This window comes from Oscarella lobularis, chromosome 12 (assembly GCF_947507565.1).
Source record: "Oscarella lobularis chromosome 12, ooOscLobu1.1, whole genome shotgun sequence".
Taxonomy (NCBI): Eukaryota; Metazoa; Porifera; class Homoscleromorpha; order Homosclerophorida; family Oscarellidae; genus Oscarella; species Oscarella lobularis.
Genome location: NC_089186.1, coordinates 1,375,322 through 1,401,291, shown reverse-complemented (window position 1 = coordinate 1,401,291; position 25,970 = coordinate 1,375,322). Strand labels below are relative to the sequence as shown.

The following is a 25,970-nucleotide window of genomic DNA, read 5'->3' as shown; positions in this document are numbered from 1 at the left end:
CCTATTGAACTGGCTGCTTTGTAAGAGCAAGATTGTTAAATAATCATTGAGTTATTAGGTGATACTAGATATGGATTGAGTCGCTGTGCTCTTCTTACCTGTGTTGGCCGGTCTGGTTCACTATTTAATAGTGCTTCGATAGTCTTTGCATATTTGTTCATACTGAAAGGTGATCACGTGAACACGTATATTAATGAATTAATTGTTTGGGAATCGTTTGTAGGGAAATCCGGTTTCGCCGCCGGTTTTCTGGCTCTTGCGACGTACCTCTCACTGTATCCAGTGATGCTTGTTGCTCCACTAATTTTAATTGACTATCAGGTATTCAATCATATATGAAAGCAGCAAGCTTTTTATTTATTTTTTGTTTATGGACCAGATTATGAAATGATCCTACGTGAAATCTGCGATTCGAGTGATTCTGCCTTTTGTCGTCGTATTTGCCTTTCTCAACTTCACTTTCTATTACATATCCGGCTCGTGGGACTACGTTCAATCAGTCTACGGCTTCATATAAATTGAATCCTCGTGTAACTGTTCTATTTCGATTTTCTTCTCTTTAGTCTAGCTGTGACCGATCTGACTCCCAACGTCGGTCTGTTCTGGTACTTTTTTCATGGAACACTTTTACTCCTTCTTTGTATGGGTCTTCCAAATCAACGTCTTTCTCTACACAATGCCCTTAGCCATTCGCCTTAGGTTCGCTCTCCTCATTTGTTTATATTCTCCGAGACGTACATATCGTTTTTCTTCCAGAAAACATCCCGGCTTCTTATTCTATACCTTATGCGGTGTCATGTCGATATTCAAGTCATGTCCAACGGTTAGGGACCTTGCTTTGCCTTTGGCTCTACTTCCCCTGTGGTCTCATACGTTCAAATGTAATTAATTCGATACGTAAGTATCATTTGCAATGACTGTCGTCAGCCCGCGAAATCACTTCCTATTCACTTTTCTTCTCGCCAGCACGACGGTGTGCACGCTCGAATTTTGCAGCAGCATCGAACCGATTCGCCCATTTCGCGATGAACGCGATTTTCATCGAACCGTCGAATCTCTATCCAATCCCCAACGGGAATCTCGTCATCGCCGTCGGTGACGTGCCGATTGCGTTCGACGTCAAAGAGAACGCATTCTTTCTGAAAGTTAATTAATTTTTTAAGCAGTTTTAGGGGTGGGTGTATCTAAAAACACACCTCTTTATAGGAGGATTGAATGCAATAGCAATATAAATTGCCATGACTCCTCCTATCTGCTCGTTGAGGTGAGACCGAGTTAGCCAAGGACTAGCTGTAAAAGAGCATACTTGGTAAGATAATTAGTTCTGTTTCGGAGCTATATATGTTGTGAAGACAGCATGTCAGTCTAAGAGTTACTTCCTGCTAAGAACTTCTAACATTGCTTTTGAAACAATGTGCTCAGGTGCCTGATCAGGCTCAATGTTACTGAGAGTATCGTACACTTGAGCACCTGCTCCTCAAAATATTGTATTTGTATCGACTTACAGGCGAGTCACAGTTGAACCCTTGTGTCCGGTAAATGGGTAATAGTACCATACATGCTAGAATAGTATCTATGATAGTATACGTACAGGAGAAGATAGCACTGTAGTCAAATTAGTTTATTGACGTTAATCTTAATTGAACTTATCTTCTAGAGACTTCTAGTGCACCGACGCCAGAGTTGAAACACGACGGTATAGGACGGGTGAAGGAACATTTCGCTGGACCGGACTGCCGGCAGTTGTCAAGGATTTATGCCTTTCTTTCGCTGTCGACTACGTACGTTTTTGCATGGCTGGCGCGTCAGTTTTGTCGACTCTCTAGTTCAACTCCGAGTCTCCTACGGTAAAATCAAATCTTTGGCACAAATGTCCTACTCTTCTCTGATGTGCCTCGAATTACAGGAAAGCATTAATCGTAGCAAGTATGGTTTGCTAGAAAGGGCAAAAACAGAAGAGTTTCTCGAAAGCGAAAGCTTCGATGAGACCAGCTTCCCCGCCTCAAGGCGAGTTTTATGAAACGACATTTGCATTTAGGCGGCGGTTGTGGGCAACGTTACTCTCCATTTCAACTCGAGAATAATCCTTGACGTTCTCAAACGAGTCATTTCCTCGTCCGTAGAGATCTTCTCAATCTGGCACGAGACATCACCAGACACTGGGCCACACGACCCACACGTCGCACAATGATCATTCAAATTGCCGTGATAGCGCTTCTTTGCTGCTGCAAAGGTTTGGTTTCTATCTAGAGTGCCGCAGTTTTCAGAACTAAGTGCACCTTGTCACGTTCTACCTTAGAAACAAAGTCGGCGACCCTCACAGCCTGTAGCGGGATCCTTGGCCCGTAAGAGCAGTTATGTATAGTGCGATAGTGTTGAGTCAGTGCGTGTCTCTCTATAGAAAGAGCGTAGACATCGAATGTAAGAGCCAAATAATAGCGATTACTTCCGCCACGTTTGAGAAAGTAACCGACTGTTGGACAAAGACTCCAGTGACTCCCCATTGCACCTCGTCGACGTAAAATCTAGTGTAGCTTACAAGACATGCTTAGTATATAGATTTGTTTTCTTCCAGCGCTATTGATGTTGCGAAGACGGCATGTCAGTCTAAGAGCGACTGCCAGTTAAAGCCTTCTGAAGTTACTTTTGGAACGATGTGCTCAGGCAACATCATGCTTCTAAAAGTATCCTACACCTGTTTTCCAGGTACATATATTTTTCAGCTGAGCAGCTCGTTTCCTAATTAATTAAATAATTATTGTTAAAGGCTTACAGGGCGACCGTCACCTTCATCCGCTGAGAGTGACTAATTCATCAGTTCAACTCGAGTGGCAAAAGCACTCAAAAGAAGACAGTGAAACGAAATACGTTGTAGAGAGAAGATACGTTCCCGCAAGTCAACCAAGTGCTGTTGCTGGGTTATCTTTTGAAGGCTTTGGCTACATCAAAATTTCCAAGGATTCTTTTGATGGCGGAAAGACATTCAAGACAAAACTAACATTTCGAACGTCAGCTCTAAATGGTCTACTCTTTGCTGCTTTCAAGGATGACTGGTCATCGTATACATACCTTCAGCTGACGAATGGGATGCTGAAATTCGCGGTTAAAAGCGATGACGGCTCTGTATATGTTATCGCAGCAGCAACGTTGAATGATGGTCAGTTTCATGCGGTAGAGGCGGAGAAGAGAGACAAGGATTCGGAAACTCTCAAACTTATTGTTGATGGAATTTTAGCATCTGCAGACGATGGCGACGGCAGTAACATTGATGTCGATGTGGACACTGTTTACGTTGGAGGAGTCTCTCCAACACAGAAAGTCAAATCTAGCGTTTTGTCTCAAAGCGACGGGTTCATCGGATGTATGAATGTGAGTCAATTGGATGACAACAAATCCTTTGATTTACTCAAAAACGAGAGCTATGAGAACGTCCGCTCGAGCACCAATGGCTGTCCACCCGCTGTTCAGAACGGGATGCATTTCCGAGGAGCGGGTTACGTCGAACTAAGTCTATCGTCTTCTCCGAGCGGCCAGCTTCAATTCAGTTTTCGAATGCGAACGAGTTGGCCAAACGGTCTTCTTCTTGCCGCTTGCAGCGACGATACTTTCGAATTTCTCTTTGTTGAAACACGCATCAATGGCTTAGATTTGAGGTACAGAAAAGGCCGCCGTTCATCAGGTGGGCCTTTCCTTGTTCGCGTTCGGCCAAGAACAGTGAGCTTGTGTGACGGCGCCTGGCACACAGTCACCTTGGCAATAGACACCGCGTTTTTTGTCGTTACTGTCGACGGCGTTGCATACAACACCTCTTCCAAAATAACCAACGTCCAAACGTATTCGTCTGAAATTATGGAGAACTTTTATCTTGGAGGCATGGAACTTTCATCGCCAATGGAAAACATAGCGCTTGGATATGGTGTGAACGTGACGAGTTTTGGAGGCTGCTTGGCAGATTTCAAGGTAAATGGACAACTACTAGACTATGTAAAGGCGAGAAGCGCCAGCTTGAACGTCAGCTTTGCTGGATGTCCAGACTTTACGTGGGGTGGTCCAACATGCATAGATCAAGTGCTTCACGTTGGTTCAGAAGGAAGAGGCATAGAAACTCTAACGGACACTAATGGAGTCAAAGCTTTTACAGGTATGTTTTAATTCTAGGCGAGTACAATGGGTTTTCGCATTCAATTTCTCTTCTAGAATATTTGTATCGAGTCACAGTGAAAAGCAGATCAGGCGCCCTTGTTTCTGGTAATTGGATAGTAGTACGCACAGGAGAAGATGGTATAGGATTTCAATTCGTTTCTTTGGCGTTTTTTAAGCCGTACCATCTTTTAGATTCATCTAGTGGGCCGACGCCGGAATTAGACTACAACACTAGCACGGGTGAAGGAACATTTCGCTGGACCGGACCACCGGCAATTGTCAAGAATGACACGTCTTACGAGATAAAATACTCCGGAGTTTACCCAGGATCGACCGTTAAGTCATCTGATCTCATTTTTGCCGATGATATACAAAATGCATCTCTTCCTCATACTGGTTTTCTTTCGCCGTCATCTACTTACGTTTTCTTCATCACTGCTTCACTTAACAATGGCTTGGTTACGTCGAGTTACGCACGTATATCTACGCATGGAAGAGGTATTTTGGGAGAGAGACGCTCGAAATGCTTATTTATGCTTTTCTATAGAATGCCGTCGGTCTCTGTATCGCGGTATATACTATCGTGGGACGATTTCCGTTAGCAAGGACGGCCAATCGTGTCTCAACTGGTCGGAGCTGAGCACCTACTCGAATTTGGTAGCTTTGTATCCGGAATCGGGTTTGGGCAATCATTCTTATTGTCGTAATCCTCTGAATCGAACGATGCCGTGGTGCTATACGAACGACACGGGTGGATGTCTTAATTGGTCTTACTGCGATATAGGCGAGTGCAAGGGTAGGTCTATTGCCGTTAGAAACGCTTTCTTTTCTTTCTTCATTTCTTTCTGCTTCTTTTAGACACGACATGCTACAGCTCTCTAGACAATGGGTATGGGTATAGGGGTTTTATTACGCAAAGCGGTTGTGCGACGTGGAGTGGATTCACAACGTTCCCCGTATCTCAAAACGCTGCAGCAGGCCTGGGCAATTACAGCTACTGCAGAAATCCTGATCCGCAAACGAGGTCAAAGCCGTGGTGTTATAATTCAACTGGTGACATGCTCAATTGCTACGTTGACAAGTGCACTGCTGGTACTGCCCAATTGTTATTTTAAGGTTTGCGATGCATCATTTTGGTTTGCTTTGCAGATGTTCCCATTGTAAAATTCGTGTGTGATGGGGACTCGAATAACGGAGACGAATGCGTCTTCCCATTTATCTATAAAGGAAAGCGGTTTTATGAGTGCACTGCTTTCGATCGTGACGCTCCATGGTGTTCAATAAAGAACAACGGAAGTCTGGCAATGAAAGAGTGGGCGTATTGTCTTTGTCCTAGTGAGAAGCTGTAACATAAGGGAAAACACATCTTTTTATTTGTTCATTTAGAACCGTCCATTTCTATGTCTTTACCCACCTACTCTCCTCCTGTCAGTGGACGAGTGGACGGTGCCTGCCTGGAACTTTCCACTACGGCAACTCCTACGACCGTAGCTCCTAGCACTGCGGCTGTAACTACGGTCTCATCGGACTTACCTACGACTTCAAATACCTCTGTTGCAAGTACAATTCCGTCTGCAAACTCTTCGGACTCACCTTTCACGACGTCAGATACTTCTTCAGTCTCGCCCACAGCGTCAAATGCTTCCCATACGCCTTCAGAGCCAGCTTCTTCTACCACAACTTCAAGGATGTCAACTTCACCGAACTCAAGGACTTCGGCTACGAATCCCGCTGCTGCAGCTACAACTTCTTTCACGACTTTGAATGCTGCGACTACGGACTCTAATTTTTTCTCAGAGGTCTCTGCTACAACTTCGGCTTTGAAGCCGGCTTCCGAGATCGCTTTTGCAGCCACTTCTTCAGCTGCAGTCCCGCTCATAACTTCGAGTATCATAGCTCCGGTCTCATCAACATATTCAAGGAGTTCAGCCTTCATTTTAGCTGCTGCAACCACAAGTTTTCCTCTCACGACTTCGAATACTGCAAATAGTTCAAATCTCGCTGTAGCGACTGAGGATTTGAAAACGTCTTCGACCGCTTCTTCCACAACTTCAAGCATCCTAACCGCACCAATCTTCTCAAACTCAACTACTGTCGCTTCTGCAGATTCTGCTGCTGCAACTACAATTTCTTTCGCAATTTCAAAGCCGGCTGATACAACGGCAATTTTTAAGACTGCTTTTCTGACCGCTTCTTCAGTTTCTTCCACAACTTCAAGCATTCTAACCGTTCCGATCTCTCCAACAAATTCTACTATTGCTGCTTCTGCAGATTCCGCTGCTGCAACTTCAATTTCTCTTACGACTTCCACTGCTGCAACTTCAATTTCTCTTACGACTTCCACTGCTGCAACTGTGGTCTCAATCAGTACTAATTCGAAGCCGGCTGTTGTATTGGACTCTGCTTCTTCGACCACTTTTTCAAATTTTCGTATAACTTCAAGCATCTCAACCGCGCTGATCTCGCCAACGAATTCGATTACTGTCTCTTCAGAGTATTCCGTGGCTGCTACTACAATGTCTCCCACGACTTCGAATACTGTAACTACGACTACTGATGCTACCATTTCTGCGACTACTGTCTCAGCCACAGCAGTTTACCAAACGACAAGTACACCTGTACAACCAACCGAGGGATCCCCGACCTCTGATGTTACGGAAATTTCTGCTTCGACATTGAATGATTCTAAATTGCCGATTATGTACATCGGAATAGGGGTGGGAGGAGGAGTTCTCGTTATTACAATACTCGTCGTTGTAGCTGTAATTGCGTGTCGAAAATGCAGATCGTCGAAGGCGTACGCCGTGACAGAGCAAGGCAAGTTGTAGCGATGCTCTTTGCTGTTGTCTTCGAAATCCTATTTAGCTATGGAATTGGAGCTGCGCAGCTCACGAATACACTCACCAAGTTACGCCGGTGTTTCCCCGTTCAAATTAGAAGGCGTGCCGTCGGATGATGAATACCAGGATTCTTCCGTGTTTCAAAACTTGTCTAGGCCGACTTCCGAGTACCTCCAACCGGTTCAGGTTATCGCTGAACCGGAGACTTCCGAGTACTGCCAACCGGTTCAGGTTATCACTGAACCGAAAACGGCTCGCATATGCCAAGGCCTCGACTCTCAGGACGACTACGAAGTACCTGTCACCTTAGCTCAGGCTCAGGCCAAACAAAAAGCAAGACAGTTGGGATTATTTTTATTTATAGTATATCTGCAATATCTTAGGTGATTTCGGAATCTAAAGGTTATATTTACTGGGAACCGGCAACTTCGGAAGAGAAGTTGTACGACCAGTTCACTGCTGCAAAGTTTCGCGTTTTGGAAAGGTCTTCAGTTGAGCTCAAAGAAGTATTAGGAACTGGGTATTAATATTATTAAAAAATAAAGTAGTAGTTTAATTAATTATATTTAATCTTAGTCAATTTGGAACGGTTGAGAGAGGCATCTGGAAGGCTAAGGTTAGGTTATGATAACAAAGTTGAACTTGTGCCTTCTAAGTTTCATTCAAAAGAATTCTAAATGCCCTATTGCGGTGGCTGTGAAAACTTTGAAATCGGAGTCAAAGGAGAACAAGGTGAAGTTTCTTCAAGAGGCTGCAATTATGGGCCAGTTTAACCACCGAAATGTCGTGGTGATGCACGGTGTCGTTCTCACTGGAAAGCCGGTAATGTGTGCTTGGGTGCTCTGCATGCTCCTGTATTCTCATTCAAACGTGTATAATAGTTGATGGTTGTGTTGGAAATTTTGCCGAAGGGTGATTTGAAGCAATATTTGCAGTCAATCGCGTAAGTACCTGCCTATTGGTTTATTAGATAAATAATCTTTCTTCGTGTATAGAAACGAAGATACGCTACCTTTGGATTTGCCTTCGAAATTACTGCAGATGGCTCGCGACATAGCAGCAGGAATGGAATACTTAGCCAAGCGATGCTTTGTTCACAGGGTGAGAGATGTCAAAAAATTGTTTTTCTAATGTAGAAATTGCCTGCGTTTAATTAAGGATCTTGCGGCTCGTAACGTTTTACTCGGAGAAAAACTAGTTTGCAAGGTTGGCTCAATTTCATAAACGCTATCATTATTTATTTATTTATTTTCTTGGCTAGATTGCGGACTTCGGTTTATCGAGAGACCTGGCTGACGACAATTACTACGTCACAAAAGGAGGACAAATTCCGTTCAGGTGGACCGCTCCTGAGGTGAACGAGCTCCTACGTCTCTTACAACAGTGCATACCTACGTGTTTTGCAGGCCGTCAGCTTTCGAAAGTATTCGACATCGAGTGACGTCTGGAGTTACGGCATTGTCCTCTATGAAATTTGGACTGTGGGAAAGCGTCCCTACGGTCATACGAAAAACCGTGCCGTTATTGACCGACTGGAAACTGGCTATCGTCTTCCCCCACCTCCGGGCTGTTCTTATGCTATCTACAATCTCATGATTGAGTGCTGGTAAGAGAGCAGAGAACACTGTATGATTTGATTTGTGACCAGAAGGATATGACCTCTACAGGAATCCTGATTACCACAAACGGCCCACTTTCAACGCAATAGCTACTCGTCTCTCTCAGCCAGACGAAATGCTTTTGGCTAATGATGCTAATACCGAACCAATTTCGGGGAGTGTGGGTGATGCTTTGGAAGCGTCTCAGTCGGCGTACGAGGCTCTTCAGAAGGCGTACAAGGCGTCGAGCGCCTATTAGTTATTAGCCTGCTCCGTTTTTATGCGTTTTTTACATTTTGTCTCGCCTCATTTATCAATTTTTATGAATTGTTTTTTTTGTAGATCATACCCTCACAAGAATGCTGGCTTTGGTTCGAGCAGCGTGAAAAAACGTTGCAATCGATACAGGTCTTCTGAAGCTACGCTCGAATTTCACAGCAGGGTCTCTGCCCAACGTCATCGCACATGCGCAGTTATTTTGCGAGTAAATGACCGCTGAAGTTCGCGATGCTGCTACGTTGTCGTCCATCGTGATGAGGTCCATGTACGATAAGGGCCGTTTTGGGTTTTGGGACACCGAAGAGGTCGATCGCTTCATCGAGTGCGGCGAGCGTTTGGCCCGTTACGATACCGTCTCTTCAGCGTTTCAGGCGGACCTCATACTATACGTGAAGCAATTACCGGTGCTGCTTGAGCGCGTCTCCAACAAATTCGACGATCTCGGAGGGGAAATCGCGACTCTCAAGAAGCAAATCGCAGTTCTCGAAAAGAACAACGCAGTTCTCGAAAAGAACAACAAAACTCTCCAGCAACGTCTTGAAAAATCGGAGCTAGTAATGAAAGAAGGTCAATGTGCCGTGTTACTCGAAAAGTTTCTTTTCTATGAGTTACAAAAAACCTTCAAGAAAATCAGGTTGATTGGCTTTCCCTTTGCTCGAATTGTCAACCCAGTTCGCTGGTATGACGATGTAGTGAAAAGATCTGGGCTGGATGAGAAGGAATTCGATACGGCTCGAAGAATTTGGCTGAATCTAAGTCGTGAAGTGAAATGGAAAGATAAATACCTGGACACCTACTTTATGCTTAAAGATCTGAGCTTTGGTCCGGCTCACCCGTGTATTAATGTTGATGAAGTCGAGTCCCACGTGGCACTGGTGCATCCGATTGAACCCAACTCTCCACCCCAGGAGCAAGACGAAATGAGGCGTACACAGGATGCAGTGAGAGATTTTGTTGGTCTTATTCGACGCATTGAAAGGTGAAGTCTCGTACGAACTGACTCATTTTGAGTTTGTTGCCATTTATTTTTTCACTTTGAATTCATTTGCGTAATGCTCAGGCATGGCATTGGATTCAGCAGTTGCCATCTATACTTGGACGTTGGACGGTCTGGGCAGCTGGTCTGGGCGGTCTGGGCAGGGATACAGTATAGGACTATACATACATACATAGGAGTACGGTATCAGCCGGCACCTAGCGCACGTTACACTCTCGATTCTTCGCCAAATGAATCGTCTTCTACTGCCTAAACGACGCCTCTCGACGACGAACCGCCGACGTCTCGTCATCCTCGGCACCGGCTGGGGCGGCTACAGCCTCCTCAAGAACGTCGATCGAAAGAAATACGACGTGACCGTCGTCAGCCCGCGAAATCACTTCCTATTCACTCCCCTCCTCGCCAGCACGACGGTGGGCACGCTCGAATTTCGCAGCATCATCGAACCGATTCGCACGAACGCGCCATTTCGCGACGAACGCGATTTTCACCTATCCGAAGCGATTCGCCTCGAACCGAAAGCGCGAACCGTTTGGTGTCGAAGCGTCATCGAACCGTCGAATCTCTACCCAATCGCCTACGACAATCTCGTCATAGCCGTCGGTGCCGTTCCGAATTCGTTCGGAGTTCCCGGCGTCGAAGAGAACGCATTCTTTCTCAAAGTAATTTAATTATAATTATTTAATTTTATTATAATTATTTAATTTAATTACCTAATTGAATTTGTTTGTGTTTAATTCGATTAGGAGCTGGCCGATGCGCGCGCTATTCGTAATCAGATTATCGTTAATTTTGAATTGGCCGTTCAGCCAGGACGAACGAAGGAGCAGGTGCGACAGCTCTTGCATTTCGTCATCGTCGGCGGAGGACCGACGGGAGTCGAGTTCGGAGCCGAGTTGCACGACTTCATAAAGCAGGTAAGAGTCGTCTCATTTATTTGAATATGTAATTTATACGTACGTTACTATTAGGATATTGCCAAGTTGTTTGCTACGGAAATGGATGACGTCAAAGTTTCGTTAGTCGAAGCGTCGCAGATATTGCCGTCCTTCGATAAGAGACTCCAACGGTTCGCCGAGAAGAGAATTCAGCAGAGGGAAAAGATGGAGTTGCTAAGGGCAGCAGTCACTGGTGATAGTCCTCACGTGACGTTCTGTCTTTTCTTTGACGTACCGTATATCTTTTAGATGTTCGTCCCAAGGAAATCGTTCTAAGCGATGGCAGCGTCGTTCCCTGTGGACTGACGGTCTGGGCAGCCGGCATATCGGCGAGGTGTGCATGCACATATGGCATTTATTTATTAATAACAGTCATTTATTAGGCCTTTTACTCTTTCTCTCGACTTACCGAAAACGAAGCAAAGTCAAGTGTGTTTATGCACGCATACGTGAACGGGTCTGAGCGCTCTATTCATATATTTCCTAGATCTTGGTCGACAACTGCTTGCATGTAAAAGGCGATTCGTCGGGCTCGATATTTGCTCTAGGCGACTGCGCCAGCGTCGAAGGCGACGTCATGCCGCCAACAGCACAGGTACTGTTAAAGACAGTGATTAGATGCGTCTTCTCAACTTTAGCTCTAAGGTTGCTGAACGTCAAGGCAGGTATCTCGCTAAGGCTCTTTCCAGCTATGCAGACAATAAGGAATCGCATGTCGTCCCGTTCAAATTTCGGAACTCTGGCATGCTCGCGTACGTGGGCGGCTGGGAAGCTGTAACCGATGTTCCTCACATTAAATTTGGAGGTATGGTATATACTGCGTAATTGAAATGTGTATGAGCTCTGCTGTAAGGTTTTCATTCCTGGTTGCTATGGAGATCTGCCTATCTAACGCGTCTCGGAAGCTGGCGTCTTCGATTACAAGTTCCCGTTGACTGGTTTAAAAGTTTTTTCTATGGGCGAGACATTTCTAGATTTTGACATCTTTTGGTCGCTTGGGCCCCTCCCTCGTGTTTAGAAGAAGCAGTGAAGGTGATTAATGCAGTGATACTGTAACTGCTCTAACGGTGGATTTTTGTCATAGCACTGTAGGTGAAGTACACAGCTTAGTAATTCGGAGCTCGTCTCTTGCTTTAATTAAAGTTATGTCAAACGTGAAACGCTTGCCAATGGCCTCGACTTGGATTGATAGTACATGATTTTGATACATTTATCCAGTCTGAGGGGTCATTGCGTTTGAGGAGCGCTCCTCGGGATAGTCACATAATTTAGGTAGTTGATCCCGGTTTCGAAAGAGTGTTTCTGTTTGGAAGTTCTAGTCTAACGTGCGCTAGCCCACAGAAATTGTACGTTATCCTGCGCTTTCCGAAGAATTTCCGTCAGCGATGACGCCAGTTTGAAACTCCACTCTCAGCCGTCCTTATTCTGTTTTGGCAGAGAACTCGTCCTGAGTGTTTCTTTCGACTGGCAAGAACATAGGCTTTTACAATGTCGCTGTCGTCTTCTGGTTGCATCATCGATCAAATAATAGCACTTGCTTATGATCCTTCGGAAGTGATCGAGTTTCTCTCGACGAAAAAAGGATTTGAACGGGTACTATATGCTGAAATAGCGCGTCATTATTTTCCGCAATCCTTTCTCGTCAGTTCTCATCAGTTCTCGTCAGACTATTCTTCAAAAATAGTGTTTACGTTGCCCGTTGTTCATGTGGTAGCAGCAAAACAGTTTGAGACGGCGGAAGAGGCGGAGGAGTGGCTAGGTTACGTTGTTCACCGAATGGGGGATGGAAGCATAAACAAGCTAGAACGGGTATCTATTTTCAGTGAGATTTCATTTTTTTTCATTTATTTATGCAGCCTTCGGATGACATTGAACGTACCGCACTTCAAGTGGCCTGCTATTTAGGAAATTTTATAGGCGTGAATTGGCTCGTGGCTCACGGCGCAATTGCAAACGTGAGTGTGCACGGAGCGTATGTCTGATTAACACCTCTCGTTTAATTAGTCAAAGCCTTCGCCGTATTTGTGCGCTTGCGCAAGCACCGTTGATCAGTTAGCGAAGATTCTCCTTTTAGAAGAACACGGATATCGATTTTCAGCGGAAGCCATAGTAACGGATTTGGCGTCGCATTCTTACTGCTTATAGATATTTGCTTCCTAATAGTTTTATGCCGCTGGCGCAGTCTTTTCATCAGCAACGGATGCACACGAAGTTCTGCATCATCTTGTTGCTAAGAGGGGAGCTAGCGTCAACGCTCTTTGTGCAAATGTACTTCTCGGTGAATTCTGTGGCCTAGCAGTTTTATGTCTTTGAAATGATAGGAGAAGGATACTCCTTTGCATTGTGCATGCAGGTGGGGAAGTATTCATGGCGTTGTATGGCTTGTCGAACACAACGCAGCTATTGATAGCGTCACGAAGGTTTTAAATCGTTTGACTTCAACAAGTCACATGCTTATTGCGTTTCCAGGGTGGAGTTACTCCTTTAATGTATGCTTGTGAAAGTGAAATTGATTCCTTTCTAAAAGTTCGCTATCTCTGTGAGAGACTTCTGTCTGCATGTCTGTGTGGGTAAAAAAACCCAAACAAAAGAGCTCCTAGTGAAGCATTACGTACATCGATTTTATGATTGTATTGTGCACGTCATTTCCTTTGGTGAGGATTGCGGGGGAGGGAGGAGGTGCGTAGGTAGGGCCCCCACCCAATTCTTACAGCGAGGTGGCCGTCCGTCGCGTTTTCCTACGCACAGCGTGATGAAGCAACAAGAAGCGGCTTCGTTTTCAGTAGGAGGTAAGCGCACGGAGCCCGCACGGATACGAGAGAGTAATTAAGGTTGGCCGATCGCCGTCGATCTGCATGCTGATGCTCCGAGTCAGTCGTCATTACAGGAAACGCGACTGCAGAATACCTTGAACAAAGAGGCGTCACTTGTCGCTGCTTCTATTCGGAAAAACGCCACAGTCTTTTCCTTTTCACGTGTTGAATCAACGACGCATGCGCTTCATGCACTGGACGGGCCCAGACGTAGCCTCTTACCCAGACCCTTTCTCGGTCCCGGATGCTCCGCAACCGGCGAGAAAGGGTCTGGGTAAGAGGCTAGCCCAGACGTATGGCAGAGATATACAGCAGATAATTGATTTACCAAACCTCATGTCGAATACAGTGTACTGTAGTCGTAGTCAAGTCATAGATTATCTATGGTCAAGTAATCAAACGGACCAATGAATCGAAGTAAGATTAGTGTGTTCACGTAGTCTGAAATTGAAATTCCGTCACGCCGCTTAGAAATCTCTAGTGGACAACCTGTGTACGGTACGTTGCTAAAGTTCAATTAAACATTCTCTACGAAAAAAATGTGCTGTTGCATTTATAGAGCTGATTGCTTCAATTAGTACTGTAAATATAAAGGGGTGACATATACTGAGGAGGTGAGTTCCGCTGTATTTGAGATAGAAGTAAAGCCATTCAAAGGAAAGCTTACTGCAGAGAAGAATTTAGTATTTCGGTTTCTTACTTGAGCTTCCGTGATGATGCCTATCCCCATGAAAGAATTATTTATGAAAGTATTGGGTATCTCTCTCTCTATTGCATCAAATTACCTGTCTCTGTGAGGGTCTCTCGTATCTTTGTCATGGTCATGATGTGATCTCTTCAAACGATCGGCCTTTTTTGCATCGGTCAAAAACTTATCCAAACCAAATGGATCATCATTCACGTCCTTTTCAAATTGAACCGGTCCCAATCTCTTCTGTCTTTCATTGGCCCCTTCAAAGCCCCTATCGGCTTGGAATCTGAAAGTAGGGCTTTCTAGAGAAGGAAGATATCGTCATAGCCGTTATTTTACCGGTTCGCTTTGATCAATTGTTCAATATTGTCACCGTATATATCCTTTTCCAAGTTCTTGCTTGGCCTATAGACAGCTGCCGCCGACGTTTCACTCTGCCCCCAAGGCCTGTCATAGACGTTATAGATGTCGTCCTCCATAGCGAAACCCGAGTCAAGTCCCTACGCAAATCGCTTTGGAGATAGAGTAGTACATAGTCAATATTATACTTTTCTCTGATTGAACAGCCTTTGATCATACATCGCTTCCTTACTCTGCACCTGCGCCGGCATTCCAAGAGCGATTTTCTCACTGATGTCTCGATCTTTGACTTTCGCCGACTCAATTCTAGAAAATACTAAATAACAACTATCCCACTTCTTCTTCTTCTCGCCTCACCTTCGTTCCGCTCCAGCCTTTGCAATTCGTCTCTCCCTTTCTCTTTCCTTGTGACGATCGTAGCGAAGCTGTTCGCGCTCACACGCCTCCGCATCATAGCCGTCTGTAAAAAAAAAAAAATAATAGCGTAAAATTTTTGCAACTAGTTCTATACTACCAGAGACGGAGGAAGTTTGGATTCCCTGGCGTTCTTCGCGCGCCTTCTGCGCGAGCTCGCGCAAATTCTTCTCCTTCTGCTCCTTCTCCTTCTGGGCGACTTTCCTCGATATCTGTGCTCTCATTTCAACCGCTTCACGAGCCTATACACAAGACAGCGTAGAAGAAGAATTGATATGAGAACAAGTACACCAACTTTTCTGTCTGCGATACAAAGAGCTTCAGCTAATTTTGAAAAATTGTCATTGACGTGGTGATCTTGTAAGCCTCGTCCATCCGCAGTCAAACGCTTGTCAAGAGGAATGGTGTAACCCTACGAAGGTACACGGTCTCAATTGGAGTATTTCATACTACTAGAGTCTATTCCACGTGCCCTGGCGTTTTTCCAGTTGGAGATGCATGGCGGGATTTTCCACTCTTCCTGCTCCTTCACTGTGACCTTCAATAAAAGAATAAATGAAGAGCAAAATACATAATACTAAGTCGTGCCTTTCGAGTTGGAGAATGCATGACTGGAGCAGGCGGCGACGGAGGACCTCTCGGAATCTTTTTATTTATTCTACATAAACGAAGACTTCTCACTCATTTATTCTGTCTCTCTCACCAAGAAAGACTTTACTTGAATTTTGGTGGCTCCATTGAATCGGATTTGACTTCGACAATGCGAATGATGCTTTGCTTCGCACTGGCATTGCATGTTTCTTCCTGCTGAGCCGGAGTATAGCTACAAAAAATAGAATTATCAATTAATCATTAATTAATAAATTAAACGTGCGCTACTATGAAGTTCCTTGTCCTTACCGAATGTATTGAACGTCGTTCGCTTGCTCTGAAATGTGCTTTGGCATGGCAACTGAAATCTTAGTTGTGACGATTTTTTCTAGAGCATTCTTTGTCCTATCGGTTGTCTACCAAAAACCAGTATATCAAAAAAATTACGAACCAGTAACGGATTACCTTGAGATTAAAGATTTTAATTAATTGATATGATTAAAATAATTAATACGTATTTGTTTTACCTTGTCGTTTCTTTGTCCTTGCTTGGCCAAAACGTCGTATTTCATTTTTCCCTCCCTGTCACGTCGAATTGGAATCGCATTCAAAGCGTTCTACGCAACACACGTTTTTAAAAGTACGCGATTAGTAAATTTTCATTCACAGACGTTTCTTATTTGGCCCATTCCGAGAGGATATCTAAAGAATGAACTCTCACTAATATTCCATGATTGAACTAGAAGAAATACTGTGCCACGTGGATTTCCGGAAAAGCGCCTCCATCGCCGAAATCCTTTCAGAGAGAGAGTTCGTGACGTTTTCGTGACGTCATCGCCTTACACGTGTTTGGGGCACCCAGCCCTTTCTGTAACCGTACGACGGCGCTTTCGGTCGTATACTCCATACCTAACGTCGCCACGTAACGCTGAGACTGAGAGCGATACGCGTTTTGGAGATCTTGCCTGTGTTTGTTTTGTGTCTCGGCCAAACGATCCGAACGAATCGCTCGGAGCTTGAACTGGTGCTGGTAAGAGTCTAAGCACCAAACGTTGTTGCGAGAGACGCCACGGACTCTAAGCGAGCCTACCTTGATAAAGCCATCCACTTATCCACTTGGGTTAGAGTGCGTTAGATAAAAATGCAGTAAATTCTGCCAACGCATGTGCATCAAAAACGTTCTGCAAGTTTAAAAACTACAAAAAATATCTGAAACAAAGACTATTTAGAAAACGAGTCCTCAATTACATGTAGAGTCTACGGTCGAAAATGCAGGTTTTCAAATTTCGATTGAATAGCCCTACGGCTGACATCAAACCGCTCAAACCATTGTAAAAGCTCGCCGACTTTTAGGTGATTTTGCTATCTCCACAACTTCAACACTTGAACCGTACAAGCAAAATCGTGTCGAATGTGCTCGCGAATTTACTGAAGATCGTCTGATCCGATAAGACAAACACCGAGATCTTACCATAACGATCCCTTGACTGCATTGATTTATTTACTTGAGAATGGTGATTTTCAATTTCGCCTCCTAAAGATAAAAAATCATATACAAAAATATTGAGTAAAAATTTCTGAAACGTTAAAGCCAGCCGCTCAGAAAGAAACAAATAAAAGAAACAATGAAAGAACAATATCTATTCACAAAAATACAGCGACTCATATTTCGATTTGATAGCCCTTCGGTTTACTTCAAACAGCTCAAACCATCTTAGAAGTTGACCCACTGTAGGCGATTTCGCACTGTTCCACGATTTTAACACTTTGATCATACGAGCGTGGTTGTGACCAAAGTGCTCTCGAATATAGTGAAGATCACCTTGGCTGAGGAGAGAAGCGCCGAGACGTTCCCATAATGATTCATTGGCAAAAGCGCTAGCTGTGATCAGATCGTCTGATACCGGAGCATCATCAGGAGGAAAAGTACCTGAATAATAATTTTTAAAAAGAAAAGATACTCGCCAAAAAATGAATACCTGAAGTGAAACCGGATATGATTACTAAATCTCTGACAGAAGAACGATGACGTCTTTCTGGGCGAGTGGAAAACAAGAAGTCATCGAGAGTCTTTTCATTGACTTTATGATCGACATCATTTGATGAATAAATAGCAGGATCATCATCAAGTCGTTGAAGATGAGAACTGTCTAAATAGAACCAATTGAGAATAACTCCCGGACTTCTTTCGTCGCACGCTTTAGCGATCATCGATTTCAGTTCGTTGACGAATGCCTTCGCCTCGGCGTCACACTTGACTTCCCTGGACCAACGAAGAATGACGTCAATGCAATGACGTCCCTTCTTTATTCCCAATTGGATGAGACACTCGATTACTTTATTACCGAAGATCCTCACTAATTTGATACCGTCCTTCCAAACGTCGTGGCCCGTGTCCTTCAGATGAGAGCAACGACATTGTAGAATGACAAAGGACGACGGCGAGATGATGTCGACCGACTTATCACATTCATATCGTTGACCACGATACATGTCCAACGTCGAATCTTCAACCCACATGCCGTCCGGAATTAAATCGTTGAGGAGAGCGGGAATCCGATACACTCCAGGCTTGCCTTCCAATGGATAGCACAGTTCGAGGTAGCGCAGAACGTCAATTGCTTCGTCGGCTGAGACAGCAAACGGAGACGGCGTGCCTTTATGCTTGAGATAATTTTCAAAAGCCCTCAGAGTTGATTCGATTTCTTTCTTGGACGCCTGGTCAGGGTTTTCACGAGGCATGACAAATGGGAAATTGAGTGGAGCGAGAAGAGGACCAATGACGTTGTGACAAAGCCAGGCGGGTCGAACACAAATTCGACGTCGACCCATATTAATAATCTATGTAAAGATTAAACAGACCCAATAACATAGATAAGAATTGCTCACTATTCCGGACGAGTCGAGATATTCAAAGGCCACTTTTTTCTCGTCCTCACTCAAAGTGATGCCTACTTCTTCAGCGATCCACTTCTCAAATTCGTCAGCCGTCAGGAAATAGGCCAATGGACTCTTTCTCTTTTCGTCAGGAAAAGAAAGATGCTTCTCAATGCCGTAGCAGAGTTTGGGAACATCATCTGCTTCCTGCAAAAAGATAAATGTTGGCGTCAATTTCAATAAGAGTAATCATTACCTCGAGCATTTCTTCTCGAATTTGTTTCAGTATTTCTCGGCAGCTATTCATGTCTTCTGATTGGCTCTTACTGCAATCCATTTTGATCACGCGAGAAATTTTAAACGTATCTTCAAATTCATTTTGAAGAATTCGGACGACTTCGTCGGTCTTGATGCTCACATCGATTGCCATTTTCTCATTGAAGCCAATCAGATTGAAAATCACGAGGAGGCGAATGAGTGACGTCGAGTGAGGCGGAAGTGTACGCAGTGCTGCCTTTGAGAACGCACACCAGAATCGCCCTCTTTCTAGAAGACGAAGAACCGATTCTGACGTCATCTGTTCTCCCTCTCGAATTGGAAGAATAAGTAGGAACATAGTATTGGACTTTTGAAAGAAGAGACCGTGAGCACTGTGGAATGCCGGTTGGGCACCAAAGTCCCACGTCGATCCTTTGCCAACTCCCTCAATTTCACAATTGTGAATTTCAACGCCCGGTGTACGATCTTCGTCCTTGGGTGGGGGTTGATTGAGTCGAAGAAGAGAATTGACGTACGTCGTTTTCCCCGCCCTTTCGTCGCCAATTACGCACAGTTTAATCGAATCCGGCCGAACCATTTCTCGTTGAAGAACGGAAAATCGGGCGGCGTCCTATTACGCTAATTATATATGAGAACTAGATCAAAATAATTTCGTACGTAATGCTGTCGAAGAAGCGCTCTGATTTCGCCATTTGATGCAACCTGATGAGGCGTGTTTCCGTACTGAACTTCACGTTTATAAATTTTCTTCAATAAATACAGATTGAAAACGCGTCACCTGGTCTTGAGAAGTGACGTCAACTCCCTTTTCAATCAATAGATCAATAATTGACGTGACTGCCTTTGAATTATGTGCTGCAATGTGCAAGGCATTTCGTTTTTTCTACAAAAATTTGACTAGAAAACGAGCGATGAATGAGAAGACTAACGTTATCTGTGGCAGAAAGATCAGCCTCTAAATCAATTAGTTGCTGAATGGCAACAACAGAAGGAGAAAACAATGGTGAATCACATGCGTACAATAAAGGTGTCATTCCCCACTAAAGATAGAATTTCAAACGAATTTCTGAAAGATTGTAAGAATGTGACCATATTAGCATAATTGATATCAACGCCTTTCTCAATGACAAGATATTGAAGAACAACTTTCACTTCGTCATCTTCACACTTTGAGGGTTCGGCGGCATAAAACAAAGCCGTATTTTCTCCCTTAATAAAAATATGACGGTTTCTTCATTGACTTGTGTAGCAAATAAACCACGTCTCACCCAAAGATCTTTCGCTTGAAAGTTACCTCCGTTTTGATCCAAGTAGCGGATCTTCAATAAACGATCAGTTGAACTTCGACACGCCAACATTAAAGGCGTTTTGCCAAACTAAAAATGAAATAAGAATGAAAGCATCTTGAAAACTTGTAACCTCTTCAACGCTATTAATTTCCGCGTTGTGCTCCACGAGCCATTTCACTCCAAAAAGGCTTCCCCTCTTGCAGGCTTGATGCAGGGGAGTTTCTCCATTCTTCTATTCATGAATATTTCACATGTAGCAAATCATAGAACTATACATCATATCTCACCATATTCATTGCATTGGTGCTCATACCCTTTTCGTTGACAAGATGATGAAAAACTTCATCCGCTTTTTCAGGTGACGAAAATTGATTGGAAGCTGCCTCAACCTAAATGTCAAAAGTCACTGTTGCCAGAGCGTTAATACCAATTCTATTACAATATCATATGGTAACAAAACGCATCCATGTTCTTCAAGAAAAATCATTTTTCTCATTCTGTCAACGGAACTTCCACAGGCATAAAAGTATGGCGTATATCCTCTCTAAACAAAAGTGCATGATGAGTGCAAAAATGTAAAATAAATTCTAAGTCATACGATGTCTTTTGCGTTGACATTGGCACCGTGAAGGACAAGCCATTCAACCCCAAAAATATTTCCTCCCTGACACGCACAGTGAAGTGGGCATTGTTGAAATATCTGCATGCACGCATTATTTCTTAACTACTTCGAAACGTATTGATACCCCTATTGGCTCTTCAATATCTTGCAGAGGCGCACAGTTGAGCCATTGGTCGGCTTCCACCGCCGACTCAAACTGTCTTGCCGCCACATCGTGAAATGACAAGTTAGGGTACCATAATCTATGGTAGTACTAACAAAAAGGAGAATACAATAGTGTGAAGCGATGAAAAACGCGACTATAGTATACTGCACACCCGTTTACGCCGACATCGTTTTTTCGTAGAAAGAATACTCTCCAATTCATCGTCACTCTCCTTCTCGATTATCTCGGCCGATAGCTCGATCGCAGACGGCATACTTTTCGAGTTCCGTTTGCCTCGTTTGCCTCTCTGCATCTGCCAACAGCAAATAGGCAATAACAACGCTTTTCGCGAGGCAATTAATTCTACGAATGCATATGTACTAACAGCTTGCTCGTCGCGTCGTTTACTCAATCGAGTCTTTCGCGACTGGCGAAGCGCGAGCATCCACAATGTCGTCGTCTGCTCGTGCTCGTTCTGTCATCGACCAAATAAAAGCACTCGATACTGCCGAAGTGCTAATGTTTCTCTCGACGCAGAAAGGATTTCGACACGTATGCTGAAACGTATCACTTTATCAACTTCTTCCTACTGGCGCCTTAGTATTCGTCCGACATTGATTCAATAATAGGCCATCCGTTACCCTCTATTCATCTGGTGTCAGGAAAAAACTTCGAGACGGCTGAGGAGGCAGAGGAGTGGCTTAGTTACGTTGTTGCCCTTGAAGGAAGTCAAAGCATTGACGAGCCAGATCGGGTATCAATACACCGATATACTGTATGTATTTATTGATTTTTTTGCAGTGGTCGAAACGTACTCCGCTTCAAGCTGCTTGCTTCTTCGGAAATAGTATAGGCGTGAATTGGCTCGTCACACACGGGGCTAGTGTAAACGTGAGTGTCAGAGTGACATGACTGTTATCCAACAGTCTTGCAATAGTAAGTAGCTCTTGTTTAGTCGAAACCTTCGCCTTATTTCTACGCCTGTGCAAGCTCCATTGACGCGTTTGCAAAGATGATTATTTTGGAAGAACACGGATTTATATTCTCAACGGAAGCCATTGTAACTGATAAGACGTCGCTTTCGAAATGGGTATAGACTTTTCTTTCTACTAGTTCTACGCTGCTAGTGCAAACTTTGAGTCAGCAGAGAAAGCAGACGAGGTTCTTCGTCGTATTGTTCATAAGAATGGAGCGAGCGTCAACGCTATTCACCCAAAGGTATAGCCAAGCAAAGTCTGTTAGCCAGCTGTTTTATAACTTTGAAATGGTAGGAGAACGATACTCCTTTGCATTGTGCATGCAAGTGGGGAAGCATTCATGGCGTCGTATGGCTTGTCGAACATAATGCAGTCACTGATAGCGTCAAGAAGGTTCAAACGTTTCACGGATACAAGTCTCACGCTTTATTGCATTTCTAGGGTGGGGTTACTCCTTTAATGTATGCTTGTAGCAGTGATAGAGATCGCTTTCTAAAAGTTCGCTATCTCTGTGAGAGAGACACTGACTGTTTAGCCGAAGATAAAGTATCTTTTGAATGCTTTCTTTTTCTAAACTCGAGTGATTTATTTCTGACAGAGTGATCGGTCTGCTTTGTTCTACGCTACTGCCGGCGTCCGTAGCTCTAAAGACGATGCTAAAGAGTTTCTTCATTACGTTACTGAGCAAGGTCTTGATGTCAATTCTGTCTCCAAGGTATATTTGCTAGAGATGTTGCTTTTTCTTTGAGTCAGTTTACGTTTAGAAGGGAAAGACTCCTCTGTTGCACGTCGCTTCTGCTTCCAATAGTCTTGCTGTGTTTCCCAGAAGACCCAGCGTTGACTTCACCATTCCCGAATTTTCCGAGACTTTGATCAGAAAGAACGAGTCCGCTCTCATCATCCAGTGTCTAATTGAACTAGGAGCTGACGTTGCAGCAACGGATAGCGTTAGTTATAGAAATCCAATTGCGATGTTGCTTTCTGTATCGTCCGTTTGTAGATGGACAGAAATGCTTTGCATCTCGCTGCCATGGAAGTCACGTTTGCAAGTGAAGTTATTAGGCTTTTGATCGAGAGTGGTGTTGACGTCACCTGTAAAGACAAGGTAAAGCGGTTACATTTCTTTAAAAATTATTTATATATGTTGTTAAACTCAGGAAGGTAAGGCGCCTCATCATGTAGCACGCGATGGCAAAGTCAGAAAACTCCTTCGGCAGCATTACGTATGGTACACTATGTCAAATTCTGAACGTAGCTTTGAAGTGCGTCTACGGTAGGACACCGCCCGTTTTTCCTTTCTCCACGAGAAAGTTCGCCCCGTTTCAATGAAAGTATGCGTAATTGGGAGCGAAATGGCGGGCAAAACGACGTTCGTCAATGCTCTTTTCGAAGTCGATTGTCCTCCAATCGACCCGAACGATCGCACAGCCGGCGTCGACGTTCGCACGGGCTACATTCCTGGAGTAGGCCGAGGCTCAGCGTGGGACTTCGGTGCCCAATGGACATTCCACGCCGCTCACGGTCTCTTCTTTGCATCAACAAATACGATCTTCATTCTCGTCTTGCGTCTTCGAGAGGGAGGCAAGACGACGTCAGAGGGACTTCTCTTAGAAAAGGGTCGCTACTGGTGCGCGTTTGCAAAGGCTCCTCTACGAAATCTTCTCTCTGATCGCGAGTCTCTGATTCCCGTTCTCATTATCGGCAATGTTGTCGGTTCCGGAGAAGAGGCTGGAGTTGAAGCAGGTTACCAGCTAAAGCGAGTCGCTCGCACTCTTGAAGAGGAATTTGGAGACACTTTCAAGTTCGAGCACGCACTTGAAATTGATTGCAGTAGAAGCGCTTCTCAGCGCATGAATGACTGCCGCGAGAAACTAAAGAAACTCCGCGAAGATTTATTGATGGTATAACGCTGTCTAGTTTATTTTGTCTCACTCTAACTTGCATGTTTAGTCGGCAGAAGGAGTGCCCAAACTGTGTCACGAAATTGAGGAGAAACTTACAGACCCAGACGAGAAACGTCAATTGAAATTAGGCTGTTTCATGACGGCACAACAGTTCGACAAGTGGGTTGATACAGATGTTGAGGTCAACTTGGCCGAAAACGAGCGCAAGATTTCCGTTGAATATCTTGATTCGTCTGGAATAGTGAGTACCACATATATTGATAGTATATTACCAGCGTAACAAATATGACGTTTTGACACAGATCGTTAATCTTGGGCGTCAAATTTGTCTCCGTCCGGTCTGGCTGTGTCGTAACGTGATTGGCCCACTCCTCGCTCCTCCCTTTTTTCCGTTTGGCATGGCGACCGGAAAGTGGGGCCAAGCGTCGACTCACGATATTAAGTCGGCGCTGAAAGCGTTTGAGGACGACTTGAAGCTTAAGGGCAGTCCGTCACTTTATTCAGTGACAGCTGACGAAGCGATTGAAGTTCTCCTCTATCTCGAACTGTGCATTCCGGTCGATAACATGCCTGGAGTCTATCAGATTCCGGCTCTTCTTCACGATTCGATGCCCAGCATAGCATGGGCTGAAAGCTCCAGTCTAGACGTCTATCGCGGTCAGCGGTACGAATGCGTCAGTGCCGTCGACATCATATCACCGTCTTCGTTCGTCGTCCTCCAGTCTCGGTGTCTACGCATGGCTAATACGAGTCACCAAGCATGGAAGGACGGCGTCAAATTGGTGAGAGTCGACGAGAGCAAAGTCGTCGAATGTCTCGTCGAATTGGGTATCAAAAAGGGACACTGCTGCATCGACGTCATCTTGCGCTGGTCCAGCAAGACGGCCTGCGAGGAATTGGCAAAGCAGTTGCTCGACGTCTTGAAAGAGATGATCGTCGTTGCATGCGAAGAGAGGAGCTCGGGAGTTCTTCTGAATTCGTTCTACTTGGACAGTGCTCATTTGCAACGGCACGACGAAGATCCGGCTATTTATTCGTCGGCTGAAGTTGATCAGAAGGTGCAGGTCGAGGCTCTTGACGACGTCTTATTTTCGATTCGACCTGAAGGAAATAACTACTCTACTGTCAGAGACTTGGCGATTGTAGGAGGGGTGAAGGAAAAGGTATATAGACGCCGAGAATCTTATATAAAAATGTGCGTTACAAACTTTCATCAGCCTTTAGAATCACCTGTCCAAAGACCGGCAACTGGACGTCCTGCTCAAGTATGGACGACATAGGATTCCATATATTTACTTTCTGATAGACTGTCCTTTAGGATGACGTTGTTTATGCTGACCGCACAGAAGCGTCTACAGCAGGTTGGACATACACCGCTTCATTGGTTCGTTTAAGCGCACTAATTCACTGTTGTTCTTTTAGGCGGTTTTCCTGCAGATGAAGCCGTCGTGCCCGTCGAGGTACTGAGAACGTGTGCCAACGTCAAAGGATCGAAGTGGGAGGAGATTGGCACTTATCTTATCGAATTGGAAGAAATTGAGGAAATTCGCGAGCTCACGCGCAGCAACGCCTTGCGTATGATGAAGGTGCTTGAATCGTGGAAGTTAAAAACCGAGAGACCAACTGTTGGAAGGATTATCAAGTGGTTCGAACAGGTTGGTGTCAATCGTCGAGTAATAGTAATGAAGTACTTAGAACTGTACCAGTAAAGGCAGTGCAGAAGCAATGCAGCTCCCTGTTTTGTCGTTATCGCTGAGAAATCTTTTCAGTTAAAGCTTACGCCTCCAATAACACAGGCTTTCGGCAATGATAGTTGCATTATACCGTACCTCGCGCCCAAAGGACCGATTCCTTCCTAGAAACACGAGAGCTTATTGACAAGCTCGGTCGTGGTGCTCTTCGAAGCTGAGACCGGTTGTGTTCATTATCTCTCGCCGAAACGCGGCACAATAAGTGACCCCACTCCGCGCGGCCGCTGTGCTCTCTGTTTTACTAATAAATATTTTTTTGGGGACTAGTTCTTGTGATAGAATGCCTTTGCCTTTCTATTATTCGAAGAGATGATCTCAATCGTGGAAAGGCTCCTACACTGGTTCTACAGATTTTGACGTCACTTGCAACTGCATCAAACTTTTTTACTGCATACTGATTGCATCTGAAGGCGTTATGGAGATGGGAAAGTTTGTCAAGATTTTTTTGAAATTTTGTAGTAA

General features: G+C 44.5%; 4 protein-coding genes, 2 long non-coding RNA genes and 1 pseudogene across 9 annotated transcripts; 5 read left to right on the top strand and 2 right to left on the bottom strand.

Annotated features, from left to right (window-relative positions):
- Positions 1-91: 91 nt before the first annotated feature.
- Positions 92-2,131, bottom strand: LOC136194209 (uncharacterized). Its single transcript, XR_010671540.1, has 4 exons — positions 1,905-2,131; positions 1,506-1,842; positions 1,197-1,290; positions 92-1,139 (listed from the first exon to the last, which is right to left on the bottom strand). It is a non-coding gene; the product is annotated as an uncharacterized lncRNA (long non-coding RNA).
- On the top strand, positions 392-9,037 carry LOC136194181 (uncharacterized). 3 transcript variants are annotated; one of them, XM_065983240.1, is made up of 26 exons: positions 392-699; positions 757-1,145; positions 1,207-1,264; positions 1,658-1,847; positions 1,907-2,007; positions 2,124-2,233; positions 2,300-2,345; positions 2,402-2,518; positions 2,576-2,706; positions 2,768-4,141; positions 4,198-4,281; positions 4,336-4,641; positions 4,691-4,939; positions 5,002-5,235; positions 5,293-5,478; positions 5,530-6,960; positions 7,009-7,316; positions 7,367-7,503; positions 7,560-7,599; positions 7,653-7,805; positions 7,865-7,926; positions 7,979-8,084; positions 8,142-8,189; positions 8,245-8,337; positions 8,390-8,589; positions 8,651-9,037. In XM_065983240.1, exons 6-26 carry the CDS (start codon positions 2,188-2,190, stop codon positions 8,838-8,840), a joined length of 5,541 nt encoding a protein of 1,846 aa, XP_065839312.1. In that variant the 5' UTR covers positions 392-699; positions 757-1,145; positions 1,207-1,264; positions 1,658-1,847; positions 1,907-2,007; positions 2,124-2,187; the 3' UTR covers positions 8,841-9,037. The 3 variants fall into 3 exon arrangements, with proteins under 3 accessions (XP_065839312.1, XP_065839310.1, XP_065839311.1); XM_065983238.1 differs by having other exon boundaries at positions 1,907-2,233; XM_065983239.1 differs by having other exon boundaries at positions 1,207-1,847; positions 1,907-2,233.
- Positions 9,038-10,045: 1,008 nt separating this feature from the next.
- Positions 10,046-12,004, top strand: LOC136194202 (uncharacterized). Of its 2 annotated transcripts, XR_010671537.1 has the most exons (9): positions 10,046-10,519; positions 10,604-10,774; positions 10,829-10,988; positions 11,045-11,129; positions 11,179-11,224; positions 11,283-11,390; positions 11,441-11,600; positions 11,649-11,827; positions 11,880-12,004. XR_010671537.1 is itself a non-coding variant. In XM_065983272.1 (8 exons), exons 1-8 carry the CDS (start codon positions 10,088-10,090, stop codon positions 11,774-11,776), a joined length of 1,290 nt encoding a protein of 429 aa, XP_065839344.1. In that variant the 5' UTR covers positions 10,046-10,087; the 3' UTR covers positions 11,777-11,873. The 2 variants fall into 2 exon arrangements, 1 of the variants encoding a protein (XP_065839344.1); XM_065983272.1 differs by lacking the exon at positions 11,880-12,004 and having other exon boundaries at positions 11,649-11,873.
- Positions 12,005-12,138: 134 nt separating this feature from the next.
- LOC136193989 (uncharacterized) lies at positions 12,139-12,994 on the top strand (the record flags this gene model as incomplete). The annotated part of the gene is made up of 5 exons (XM_065982996.1): positions 12,139-12,388; positions 12,452-12,604; positions 12,652-12,750; positions 12,800-12,904; positions 12,959-12,994. Coding segments are annotated over exons 1-5 (498 nt in total), but the record flags the coding sequence as incomplete, so codon positions are not given.
- A 1-nt stretch (position 12,995) lies between these two features.
- LOC136194180 (uncharacterized) lies at positions 12,996-13,393 on the top strand. Its single transcript, XR_010671533.1, has 3 exons — positions 12,996-13,063; positions 13,117-13,215; positions 13,265-13,393. It is a non-coding gene; the product is annotated as an uncharacterized lncRNA (long non-coding RNA).
- Positions 13,394-14,288: 895 nt separating this feature from the next.
- On the bottom strand, positions 14,289-16,563 carry LOC136193988 (SNW domain-containing protein 1-like; annotated as a pseudogene).
- A 4,735-nt stretch (positions 16,564-21,298) lies between these two features.
- On the top strand, positions 21,299-25,536 carry LOC136193732 (death-associated protein kinase 1-like). The gene is made up of 17 exons (XM_065982684.1): positions 21,299-21,428; positions 21,478-21,630; positions 21,678-21,767; positions 21,832-21,936; positions 21,990-22,094; positions 22,148-22,246; positions 22,295-22,399; positions 22,452-22,568; positions 22,618-22,800; positions 22,854-22,958; positions 23,011-23,076; positions 23,131-23,754; positions 23,804-23,998; positions 24,060-24,920; positions 24,975-25,022; positions 25,076-25,118; positions 25,180-25,536. The coding sequence occupies exons 1-17, from the start codon at positions 21,327-21,329 to the stop codon at positions 25,464-25,466; spliced, it is 3,288 nt and encodes a 1,095-aa protein (XP_065838756.1). The 5' UTR covers positions 21,299-21,326; the 3' UTR covers positions 25,467-25,536.
- The last annotated feature ends 434 nt before the right edge of the window (positions 25,537-25,970 follow it).

Excerpts from the sequence above, each read along its gene's own strand:
- LOC136194181 (XM_065983240.1), top strand. The coding sequence starts at position 2,188 with ATGATCATTCAAATTGCCGTGATAGCGCTTCTTTGCTGCTGCAAAG. Across the intron at positions 4,282-4,335 it reads AGTACGCACAGGAGAAGATG|ATTCATCTAGTGGGCCGACG; the intron begins GTATAGGATTTC and ends ACCATCTTTTAG. Across the intron at positions 8,338-8,389 it reads TCAGGTGGACCGCTCCTGAG|GCCGTCAGCTTTCGAAAGTA; the intron begins GTGAACGAGCTC and ends CGTGTTTTGCAG.
- LOC136193732 (XM_065982684.1), top strand. The coding sequence starts at position 21,327 with ATGTCGTCGTCTGCTCGTGCTCGTTCTGTCATCGACCAAATAAAAGCA. Across the intron at positions 21,768-21,831 it reads CACACGGGGCTAGTGTAAAC|TCGAAACCTTCGCCTTATTT; the intron begins GTGAGTGTCAGA and ends GCTCTTGTTTAG. Across the intron at positions 23,077-23,130 it reads AACTCCTTCGGCAGCATTAC|GACACCGCCCGTTTTTCCTT; the intron begins GTATGGTACACT and ends CGTCTACGGTAG.
- LOC136194202 (XM_065983272.1), top strand. The coding sequence starts at position 10,088 with ATGAATCGTCTTCTACTGCCTAAACGACGCCTCTCGACGACGAACCGC. Across the intron at positions 10,775-10,828 it reads TGCACGACTTCATAAAGCAG|GATATTGCCAAGTTGTTTGC; the intron begins GTAAGAGTCGTC and ends CGTTACTATTAG. Across the intron at positions 11,601-11,648 it reads TCCTCACATTAAATTTGGAG|GTTTTCATTCCTGGTTGCTA; the intron begins GTATGGTATATA and ends CTCTGCTGTAAG.